The sequence below is a fragment of the Heloderma suspectum genome, chromosome 3, assembly GCF_057233095.1.
Source record: "Heloderma suspectum isolate Gila_16-S chromosome 3, 16-S_ref, whole genome shotgun sequence".
NCBI classification, from domain to species: domain Eukaryota; kingdom Metazoa; phylum Chordata; class Lepidosauria; order Squamata; family Helodermatidae; genus Heloderma; species Heloderma suspectum.
This window is the reverse complement of record NC_139460.1, coordinates 76,539,134-76,551,365: the sequence shown is the minus strand read 5'-3', so window position 1 is coordinate 76,551,365 and position 12,232 is coordinate 76,539,134. Positions and strand designations below refer to the sequence as shown.

At 42.1% G+C, this 12,232-nt stretch overlaps 1 protein-coding gene across 4 annotated transcripts in view; it reads right to left on the bottom strand.

The window, feature by feature from the left end:
- LOC146349810 (coxsackievirus and adenovirus receptor homolog) overlaps positions 1 to 12,232 on the bottom strand; it is an 80,932-nt gene that overhangs the window by 26,040 nt on the left and 42,660 nt on the right. For all 4 annotated transcript variants that reach the window (XM_084843531.1, XM_084843530.1, XM_084843529.1 and 1 more), the window contains exons 2-3: positions 3,714 to 3,874; positions 3,216 to 3,414 (exon numbers count right to left, since the gene is read on the bottom strand). In XM_084843531.1, coding sequence (XP_084699657.1) covers positions 3,216 to 3,414; positions 3,714 to 3,833 — 319 coding nt within the window. In that variant the 5' untranslated portion in view covers positions 3,834 to 3,874. The remainder of the gene's footprint in view (positions 1 to 3,215; positions 3,415 to 3,713; positions 3,875 to 12,232) is intronic.

The following is a 12,232-nucleotide window of genomic DNA, read 5'->3' as shown; positions in this document are numbered from 1 at the left end:
AACGGTGAGAAGTCCCTGTTATCAACTTCGGCTGATACACCAGCTATGCCCATTCCTGGAACATGTGGACCTGGTAACGGTGGTGCACATGCTGGTAACCTCTAGGCTTGATTTCTGTAATGCGCTGTACTTGGGGCTGCGTTTATTTAGTTCGGAAACTCCAACTGGTACAAAATACAGCAGCCAGGTTGGTCTCTGGGACACCCAATGGGACCGTATTACACCGGTTTTAAAATCTTTACACTGGCTGCCAATTTGTTTCTGAGCAAAATAGAAAGTACCGGTTCTTACCTTTAAAGCCTTACATAGTCTAGGTCCAAGGTACCTTAGGGAGCAACTTTTTCTCTACATCCCAGTCTGCCACCTACGGTCCTCTGTGGGCTATCTGCTGCAGCTGCCTAATGTGAGACTGGCAGCCACACACAAGGGGACATTTTCCTTTGCCACCTCTCAGTTGCGGAATGAACTGCCGGTTGAAATGTGCCTGCTGATCTCATCGAACATTCTTAAGCGGGCATTAAAGACTCTATTATTCCGGCAGGTCTTCCCTTTTTAGAACTCCTGTTCCTTTTGCTGACATTTATATACTGTTTTTAAGCTGTGTTGTTTTAAGCTGTGTTTTATTGTTGGATTTTTTTAAAAAAATGTTTTAATTCAAAGTTGTTTCTAGTTATATGTTGTTTGTATATATTGTCTGTGTGCTTTTATGTAAATGCTTTTTAAACTTTGTATATTGTATTTTAATGTTTTAACTTTTGTAAACCGCCCAGAGAGTTCAGCAATGGGGCGGTATAGAAATGATGATGATAATACAACCTCCAACTTTGATTAAACAAAGGATTTTGTGTGTTTGATAAAAAAATTCCAGTAAGCTTTTTAGCAAGCAAGACCATGACTGGGTTCGCATGACATGACAACCCACTGTGAGCAGCTACCACAATGGATTGTCATGTCATGAGAACCCTGATCAGTTACCACAACCTGGCTTAATTTTTGGTAATGCGCTACCTGACTATATTGGCAAACTGCAAATTGATTGTGACATTATTCAATAATCATGTTACTAATCAGACTCTGAAGACATTATAGAAAGAGATGCAGGGTAAGGAAAGCGCACTTTTATTGCTAGAAGAAACTAGATGGGATTCAGCTACAAAGTGGTTAGATCAGCTGCTGCACAAAAAAAACCCGTTTGCAGTGCACTTCAAGAGACGACAACGACGTGGTTGGCACGTAACAACCACCCATGGTTTAAACAACCCATTAGTTGTTGTGCAAGAACAGGAGAGAGTGGGTGCATTCCCTTCTGTACACACCCCACATCCACTTTTACTCAACAATCTACAATTCGCTAGTTCGTAGGTTGTTAGTGTGACATCTAAATCCAGAAACTTTGGGTTGTTCGTGGATTAAACAACCCAAAGTTAACTTACAATTTGTTCTTAGGTTAACTCTGGGTTCCTTAAGCCATGAATAATCCAAAGTGTCTCAGTTTGGACATTATGCTTACCACCTACGAACACAGCATTTGTAGGTTGCTTCTCTAAACTGGAAGCAGCTTGTGAGCAGCACTGCAAGTCTTGGGTTAATTAATACATGATTTCCTGCTGAATGCAACCACAGTATCCTTGATTATTTCTATGAACATTTGGAACATATTCTTGACAACAATATGTCCTGGGTTAACCTGTATCCAAGAAAAGTTAAAAAAAAAAAAGTTTGCTAAGGAATCTAAGTTTTGCTTTTGTCCTGTTCACCTGGCAGCAAATCATTTGATCTTCAACACCAAGGACAACATTTAGCAGAAAATTAAGGATCCGCTGCTCCTGATACAGTTATGGAAGTGGCTAAGAATACTCATAACATCGACAAAATAGCTGTGATGACAAACACTGCCGAGTACCGTGCAAAAACACTATCTGGCGGGCAGCAGAAAATGCATCTTCCCTCACATGGTGGAAGGGATACTATAATACTTGAATGTTGTCCAGGGTTACTGTAAGGATCTTAAGTGTTCCACCTACAGCAGCTTCTTGTGAACAGAACTGGAAAGCTTTCAGCTCAACAAAAGCAAAGAGGAACAGATTAACAACTAAACGCACCACTAACCTTGTTTCTGTTTCTCAAAGTCTCTTGCTTCTGGAGAATCAGTCACAAGTACAAACAGCAAAATAGAACATGGTTCCACTAGTTCCGTATCAGATTTGTTGCAGTATCAAACAGCACTAATAAATATTGACAGCGAAACTGAAGATGCCCCAACAACTTCAGTGGAAGACAGTTAAATTCTATTGAAATAGATTAGTGTTGTCATGCACTGTTCTTTGGGTTGCTAAAATTTATTAGTGTGTCAGTTTTCAGTACCTTTGGTTTTTTTCTTAAATTTAAACAATGTAAGTGTGTAAGGGAAGTTCCTGCTATTTTCTTTAATTTTTACAAGTATTCCAATAAAAACATTATACATAATATAACATTTAAATCACATTAAGTGATTTCCCCTCAAATATTTCAGGTCCAATATTTGTCATGTATTGGGACAAAAAAATAACATGGGATACTTTTTTAGCACTGTTGTTTACTAAATATAAGTCAAATAAACATGCTATATGAGATCACTCTCTAGGGCATTAGAAGATTTTCCAATGCAAACAGAAATGTTTCTGATGCAATTACCTTAAGCAAATCACCCTAACTTGCATAGGAAAATTTTCTGGAAAACCCACATCATTGGTGCTATGTGGGATGTACTTTTATCCATGGCCCCTCTCTTACCCAGGTTTTAACTTGTACAACTGTTTACTCAAAGTGACATATTCCACCTGACTTTAATCTAAAATGGTGATCTCCTCTTATACAAACATACATTCATAAATTGAAGTTATTGTGTTCAAAAACTGTATCCAACTACTTCTCAATATCTAATGATCCATTCTGGGTTTTTTTGTAAACATCTTTAAAAAGTCAGATACAAAACAATATTGTTTGCAAGTATGCATGCATGTATGGATCAACTCACTGGCCAATCATAGGTTAACTTTGTGTTGTTTAACCCACAAACAACCCAGAGTTTCCAGGTTCGCATCTTATGCAGCAACCTACAATTCGGCCAATCGGAGGTTGCATATTCAAAGCAGCAGCAGCATGCAGCCTGGAAAATTGTGCAAACCGGGGTTTCTATAAAGCTGTACAGAAAAACAAAACACAAAACATCTTACCAAGTACTGTCAGTTGGACTCGATGGGCCTGAACACCAGGAAGCTTCTTCACTTTACACTGGTATGTGCCAGTATCAGTTGGCTTTAAGTTCAGGATATCAATGGTAGCATCTCCAGAAGCTGGACTTTGATTAACAAATTGTACTCGTCCAGCCATTTGATACTGATCATAAACCCTGTCTACGTTGTACAAGATTACCTGAAAGAAAAAAAAAGAGAAATTGTATTATATATGTTCTACTCCAGCCTTTCCCAAGCTGTTGCCCTCCAGCTGTGTTGGACTGCAACTCCCCGCGTGTCCCAGCGACCTACTGGGCAGCAAGTTGGGGAAGACTGTTCTGCTCAATACAATTCATATTCTTCCAGTACTAAATATATTTTCAGTGAAACAGATCATATCAAGTACTTTAGATCAGTTTGACATGTGTGTACATAGCACACACACAAAATGAAAGTGAGACCTATTCAACAACTAAACATTTAAAAACTTGCACTTACTGGTTTTTCCTCATTTGGTTCCAATACACTCCATTCAATGTCAAGTGAGCCTGTATCTGTTTGTTCAAGGGTAAACGTGCACTGCAACCTAACTGTCTCTCCTTGAGCCTTTGTTACCATGGTCTGTTCAGTTGAAGTTATTGTGACGCTCTCACTTAGATCTAGGAAAAGCGATGGTAAAACCAAAATGTTAAAGTCAACACCTTAAATGTTAAGACAAAAAAATACAGTTATGAATATATGTTTTTTATACATAGCATATGTCCGTTTCATTAGACATCTAAACAAACCACATGATTTTGAAACTTTTCCTATAAACTTCTTGTCTTTACCATGCATTGGATTGTATCCAATGCTGTTGTTCTGCCAGAAGAACAGAAACCGCAGGCGTAACCATTTTCCTTCCGCCATGCAGTCCCTCAAACCTTTTCTGGAGAGCTAGGGGACCAATATGTTGTCCCCTCCTAAAGGCCAATAATACGCTGTGTAAGAATTCCGGGGTGTGTGTGTGAGAAGCTGTGCTTCTCACCTAAAACTTTGCTGCTCTCCCCTTAAGTGTTCCTGGCCTGCGGGTCTTGGGCCCAAAACTTCCCTTTTGGTTTATCGGCCAGCCTTGCTACTAAGGTACAAGTGGGAGAGTGGGTAAGTGAAGAACAGCACCTTGCCCTGGTCAGCTACCCCTTAAAAGAAGGATCTGAAACCCATGCTGGGAGACCACGGAGGGGTGAGTCTGTCTGAGAGTGGAGGCTGCATTACTCCGGCCCAGAAGCTGACCCCATGAAGGAGTGTACTGTGCAGCAGTGTCTCCTTGAGAGTGAAGCAGACAGCTTACAGGTTTTATCATTTTCGTGTATCCTTTGCTCCCTCTCCCTATTTGTCTTGTTAATCTGTTAAATAAGAACTGTTCAGTTGACAATTGGATTATTGCCATGTAATTTGCAGGTATCTGACCAGACCTCAGGGAGGGAATTACTCCCCACGTGGCCTGACCACTGGGGAACACTACCCACAGTAAGATCTGAAACTTAAAAGGATGGCAACGGAATAAAGCTCCTCCCCCCTGCCCTCAAGAGGAAACCATTACAAGGGCCATTATGCCAGGATGTATGTATGCAAGGTTTGGTGAGTACTAACACCATTTATTTAGGTATGGTATGGTATGGTATGGTATGGTATGGTATGGTGAGAGCTGGACTATAAGGAAGGCTGAGCGCCGAAGAATTGATGCTTTCGAACTGTGGTGCTGGAGAAGACTCTTACGAGTCCCCTGGACTGCAAGGAGGTCAAATCAGTCCATCCTAAAGGAAATCAACCCTGAGTGCTCATTGGAAGGACAGATATTGAAAGTGAAGCTGAAATATTTTGACCACCTAATGCGAAGAGAAAACTCTCTGGAAAAGACCCTGATGCTGGGAAAGACTGAAGGCAAAAGGAGAAGGGGACGGCAGAGGATGAGATGGCTAGATTGCATCACTGATGCAATGAATATGAACCTGAGCACACTCCGGGAGAGTGTGCAGGACAGGAAGGCCTGGCGTGCTATGGTCCATGGGGTCACGAAGAGTCGGACACGAATGAACGACTGAACAACAACAACAACCTTTTGTCAGAGGACTCAAGGCATATAATAACTTTATAATGGCTTGCAACAGGGGTGGGCAACTTCAAAGGGCTGGGGGTGGACAACCTTCGCCATCCTGGAACCCTGTGGGGGCCACACCTTCTCCACTGCTAACAGAAGTGACTGCAACACCAGAATCCTAGTAATTCAGGATACACTTTGTTTCCCAACAGAATGGGGCTCCTCACAGCTCACCCAACACCTGTTTGGTGGGCTTTCAGGAGCTTCACTGTACAGAGAAACAGCAATTTTGCAGGAAGCGCACACCTTGTTTCCCAGCAAGACAAACTCTACAAAGGTTGGCCGACAGCCTGGCAAACTTTGCAAAGTAAAGGGGGCAGGGATGAGAGATGTAAAATAACCATATTCATAAAATAAGCATTCCAACTATTACATACAAAAGCTACAAAAGGATGAGGTGGAATAGTCACTGGAGACATTGCTGTCTCATCTCTTTCTTTGCTTCAGCCAGTAAACTGGGTGCTGATGGAGATGACCTGGGGAGTATTAGCCACCAGCTTAGTAATATTTTCTATTTTGACCTTTTAAAATCTATAGAACAGTGTTCACAAATGGAGAGTTTTTCTCAGCATTAGCCATCAACTTACACAGGAAAAGAAACACAGAACAACTCCACTGGTTATTTCTGAAAGATCTCAAAAAATTAACTTTAGAGTGGCTTTGGGAATTGAAATGGAGGAGCGAGCATCATCACCACACTGAGTTTGTCATATCAGGGAAGATGTTGGCTTTTATTTGACAGTTACTATGAATGACCTCAAAAGCCCAGAATCTTGTACTCAGAAATCTGTTGGCTAGCTACATAATCACTCAGAATTATTCGGCTGTGAGTTTAACATAGGAATCAGTCTATTTGTTTTATCCACCTTGTCTCTGTGTCAAACAGCTGAGCACTGTGAGGTGAGCACAGGTGTCATTGTACTGAACTGTGGAATTCTGGTAACCCATTGCTGAGATGTCATTAGCAGACTCGTAAGCATCACAGGACCCCAATGGCCCATTCAGCCCAAAGTGAACTATTGGATACCATTCCCTATCTTTGAGCTCAGAACATGTTGTCCAGCATGAGACAGCACAACTCTCATTAGAGTGATATGCCTGGCTATTTCCCATATTCTTTATTTTTTTCAGTTTGTTGGTATGAGACGAACATGTATCTGCCATAGCTGCCCCAAAAAACATTGCCTTGTATTTCTGTGCATCTCTTTAGACTACTTCTAACATTGCTCAAAGCCAGTCCAGTACAGGAACAAGAAATTAAGCATTGTTTAATTACTTCATGAGGTTATTCTGAGCATCCATTCATTGTCTTGCTTGTGTTACTATTTAATTCAGGGGTCCGTAACGCAGCGCCGGCAGGCACCCAATTTTAAAAAAATTATATATTTTTTTATTTTTTGACATTTTTTAATATCCATACATGGATTTGTATGAAGGGCATACAACTTTCTAGCAATTATACATGGGTTTCAACAAAAGTGGAAAAATATCCAAATAAGTACACATTTGAAAGTGCAACCCATTCAAATATTGCCATATTGAATATGCCACCCATTCAAATATTGAAAGAGTTGTAAGGTCTTCAATCCATTGCATTACAGGAGGTGAGTGTTTATCCTACCAATGTTGTAATATCAGGCTTTTAGCTGTAAAAAGGGTGCAGAGAATCTATTTACGCTATTTATTAATTTCCATGAAACAGGTAAATAATTTAACAGAGCATGTACATCAGTGAATATTAAAGACTGTTCAAAATTTATCTGTGTAATAACCTCCTCCCCCAAAGAAGCAACTTCTGGACACTGCCAAAACATATGTTTAAAAGAAGCATTAGCTGTATCGCACTGCCAGAAATTAGCTGAAATAGACAATCCCTTATTAAGCAGACGTTGCGGTGTCCAGTAGACAAGAAACAAAAGTTTTTGCTGAATAAGACACAGCCTAAGATTCACAGACGTGACAGGTAGACGCCAAAGCGGTGACCACTGATTAGGCATTTTGTGGTAGTGTCCACAGCATGGTCTCAAATTCCCAAATGTGCCCACAGGTCCAAAAAGGTGGGGGACCCCGATTTAACTTTTTCTCTATTTCACTCACAGCATGCTCACAGAAAACTGATTGTTGACTTAAATTCTTTATTTTTCCTGTAATTCTACAATGTCAATGCCATGCCTACACCCAGCTTAAATGTCTGAAATCCCCATGCAACTAAATTCAGACAATAATTGTTACTGACACGTTGTTTGAAGAGTGTCAAAGCTCTCCGAGTGCGAGTAGCCCCAGTGACGAAGCATCTCAGCTCCAGTGACAAAGCATCAGTAACAAGCAAGTTAAGTAACTCTGTGAGGGAAAGGTGAGGGAAATTACTTAATTATCTATTAAAGTACCTCAGGTAACAATTTAAAATTGATAAACACCAGCTGAAGCCAAAACAAGGGCACAGCTAAATCCTACAGGGTTAATCCCTTACAAACTTACAAGACAGAGCTAAATTTCAGAGGCGAATCCAGCGAGAACTTACAGGCCTTGCAGCCTTGCATTAACGAAGACGACTGAGTAGTTGAAAAGAACCTCAGCTGCATATTTTAAACTAACTCCAAACTTAGAAAGGGGGAATAATAGTCTGCTTAAAGCAGGAAAAAGTGCAAGCTAGTGTCAGATTGGGCTCAGGCTTTAGGACTTACAGAGCAGTTCCCTAAATAGAGCAAGTTTAAGAGTTCAGCATATCATTTAAGTTTTAAAAAACACACAGACACAAAGGATCCAGACTTTGCAAACCACAGCCTTCCCAAACCAACTACCTTTTGTCTGCTGTCCCTCCAACGACCCATTGAATAGAGGATCTCCCCTCAATTGGTCTCCCATTCACTACTGTTAATAATCCCCCTTCCTAAATAGGAATCAACATTCCCTGGGCGGCCAACTGACCTACATTCCCAGCCACTGAAAGCCAGTGCTGATCAAGAGTTCACACAGAGCCTCCCTTGCTTTTCAAACGAGGTCCTCCAATCAGATTCACTGCAGCAGCAGTTGGGCCTATCGGGGCCTATCTATATAAGGAGTCACGCTTGCAAGGGAGCCAGCTCTGAGTGCAAGAAGCTCCACTGACGAAGTGTCTCGGCCCCAGTCACAACATGTCAGCAAACAAGCGAGTTTAGCAACTGTGCGAGTTTTAACAACAGCAGAAGGAAGCCAGGGCAGTCGACTCTTTCCTCCTTATTCCATACTAACAGTAAGTAACTGCAAATAAAGAACTATAAATAATTTCCCCATCTTCTCGTAGTAAACACCTAAGCTTTCCAAGGAAAACACACCCCAAAACAAAGCCAGTTATGAAGGCAGAAAGCCAGCAGGGAGGTGGGGGCTACCCAGTGTATTCCATTGAGTGCCTCATGTATGACTATCAACCTGCTGGACAGAAGTTATGGGTATGTGCCCAATGTAATGAGCTCCTGGCTCACAGGGAACAAGCTCATTCCTTTGAGTCCAAGGCTGCTGACCTTGAGAAGCTAAGAGAGGCACAGAGGTTGGTGGATGAGACCTTCAGGGACCTATTAGCTGTGTCCCACTCCCTGAGTGACAGCTCCTCTGCTGTCATCGAGAATGCGGGTCTCCGGGAAGGAGGGTGTCATTCTGAAGAAAAGGGAAATGATCCCTTAGAAGGGACCCATTCCTCAGAAGACAAACAACTATCCTCTCACACCAAAGATGTGCCTCCGGGGGGAGGGGGCCTTGTGGTAGTGCGAGATTCAATCATTATACACATAGATAGCTGGGTTTGTGACAGGCGTGCGGACCACATAGTGACTGCCTGCCAGGTGCCAAGATTGCAGGTACCATGCACCATCTAGATAGCCTAGTAGATAGGGCTGGGGTGCAGTCAGTGGTCGTGGTCCATGTTGGTACCAACGATGTAGGAAAATGTAGTCGTGAGGTCCTGCAAGCCCAATTTAGGTTGCTAGGTAGGTGGTTGAAATCCAGGACCACCAAGGTGGCTTTCTCTGAAATGTTACCTGTTCCACGTGCAGGGACAGCTAGACAGGTGAAACTGAGGAGTTTCAATGCACGGATGAGATGGTGGTGCAGGGAGGAGGGGTTTAGATTTATTAGGCACTGGGGAACATTTTGGGACAAGCCAGGATCTATACAAGAGGGACAGATTCCACTGGAACCAAAATGGAACCAGACTGCTGGTGCTAAACATAAAAAGGGTGGCAGAGCAGCATTTAAACTTTCACTGAAGGAAAGCCGACAGGAGCTGGGAAGCATCTGGTTCAGGTTAAATCATCCCAAAGGGATGATTATGAAAATGTTTTTGATTGCCCCAATGTAGAAGGGGAGGAAACAGGCCAGGAGTACATAGTAGACCAATCAAAGGGGCCAAATTCCCATAGCAAAAGTTCCACACACCAGAAGCATCTGGGGAGGGACATCATGTACAGGTGTTTCTATGCAAATGCTAGAAGCCTCTGAGCCAAAATGGGAGAGTTGGAGTGCTTGATTTTAAAGGAAAATCTGGATATAGTGGGCATTACATAAACCTGGTAGAACGGAGAGTACCGGGGGATATGGTCATCTCTCGATATAAACTCTATAGGAAGGACAGGGAACGGCGTACTGGGGAAAGCGTTGCCTAGTAAGTTAAAGAGGGCATAGTGTCAAGCAGACTAAAACACCTAAAAGGGGCAGGCTCTTCCACAGACACACTGTGGGTGACAACACCAGGCTCCAAAACTAATTTAGTGCTAGGCACATGCAATCATCCCCGAGACCAGAAGGCTCAGAGTGACCTTGACATGGAAAATGAAATCAGGGAGGCTTCCAAACAAGGAGGTGTTGTGATAATGGGCAACTTCGATTACCTCCACAACGATTGGATAAATGCATGTCCCAGCCGTAACAAAGGAGTTACATTTCTCGATGCCCTAAACGACTGTGCCCTAGAACAGTGGTCATGGAACCGACCAGAGGGGAGGCAACCTTGGATTTAATCCTAAGTGGTGTCGCTCAGGATCTAGTACGAGATGTAAATGTTGCTGGACCAATTGGAAACAGCGAACACAGTTCTATCAGATTTAATATATCTTATGTGGAAAATTGCCCAGAAAGTCCAACACAGTCACATTTGGCTTCAAAAGGGGAAACTTCTCTAAAATGGGGGAACTGGTGAAAAGGAAGTTCAACAGGGGAGTCAAGATGATTAAATCCCTTCAGAATGCTTGGAGATTACTCAAAACCACAATAACAGAAGCCCAGCTAAAATGCGTAACACAGGTTAGGAAAGGTAGCACCAAGTCCAAGAAGTCACCGGCATGGTTAACGAGCAGGGTTAAGGGAGCGATTAAAGAAAAAAGAGCTTCCTTCAGAAAATGAAAGTCTTGTCCAAATGAGTAAAGCAAAAGGCAGCACAAGCTTGCACAAATGCGATGCAAGCAGACAATACAAGATGTAAAAAAGCAGTTTGAAGAACTTATCGCTAACAACATCAAGGCCAACAATAAAGAATTCTTTAAATATATAAGAAGCAGAAAACCAGTTAGGGAAGCAGTTAGACCACTGGATGACAATGGAGTGAAAGGAGGACTGAAGGAGTACATGAAGACTGCGGAGAAGCTGAATGAATTTTTTTCATCCATCTTCACTGCAGAAGATATAGGACAGATACCTGTGCCTCAACTGATGTTTTCAGGAAGGGAGTCTGAGGAACTGAGGCAAATAGTGATGACAAAAGATGAAGTTCAACCTTTTTGATAAATTGAAAGCAAATAAATTTATTTTATTTATTTCATTTCTATACCACCCAATAGCCGAAGCTCTCTGGGCGGTTCACAAAAATCACCAGGCCCAGATGGTAGAGTTCTCAAAGAACTCAAATATGAAATTGCTGATTTTCTAACCAAAATATGTAATATGTCCCTAAGATCAGCCTCTATATTAGAGGACTGGAAGATGGCCAAAGTAACAACCAATTTTCAAAAAGGGATCCAGGGCGGATCCAGGACACTACAGGCCCATTAGCTTAACGTCTGTTCTGGGCTAATTGGTTGAAGGCATTATTAAGGATAAAATTAGTAAGCATATAGAAAGGCAAGCCCTGCAGAAAAAGAATCAACACGGCTTCTGCAAAGGTAAATCCTGTCTCACTAACCTTTTAGAGTTCTTTGAGAGTGTCAATAAACACGTAGACGGGGTGATCCGGTAAACATTGTTTATTTGGACTTCCAAAAGGCTTTTGACAAAGTCCCTCTCCAAAGACTCCTGAGCAAACTTAGCAGTCATGAAATAAGAGGACAGGTGCTGTTATGGATCAGTAACTGGTTAAAGAACAGAAAGCAGAGAGTAGGAATAAATGGTAAATTCTCCCAATGGAGGGAAGTAAATAGTAGGGTCCCACAGGGATCTCTATGAGGACCAATGCTTGTCAACCTGTTCATGAATGATCTGGAATTAGGAGTGAGCAGTGAAGTGGCCAAGTTTGTGGATGACACCAAATTATTTAGGGTGGTTAAAATGAAAAGAGATTGTGAAGAACTCCAAAAGAATGTCTCCAAACTGGGAGAATGGGCATCTAAATGGCAAATGCGGTTCAGTGTAAGCAAGTGTAAAGTGATGCACGTTGGGGCAAAAAATCCCAACTTCAAATATAGCCTGATGGGATCTGAGCCAGCAATGACCGACCAGGAAAGAGAACTTGGGGTTGTGGTGGACAGCTCAATGAAGATGTCAACCCAGTGTGCGGCCGCAGTAAAAAAGGCAAACTCCATGTTAGGCACAATTAGAAAAGGAACTGAAAATAAAACTGACAGTATCATAATGCCCCTATACAAACCTATGGTGTGACCACACTTGGAATACTGTATACAGTTCTGGTCACCTC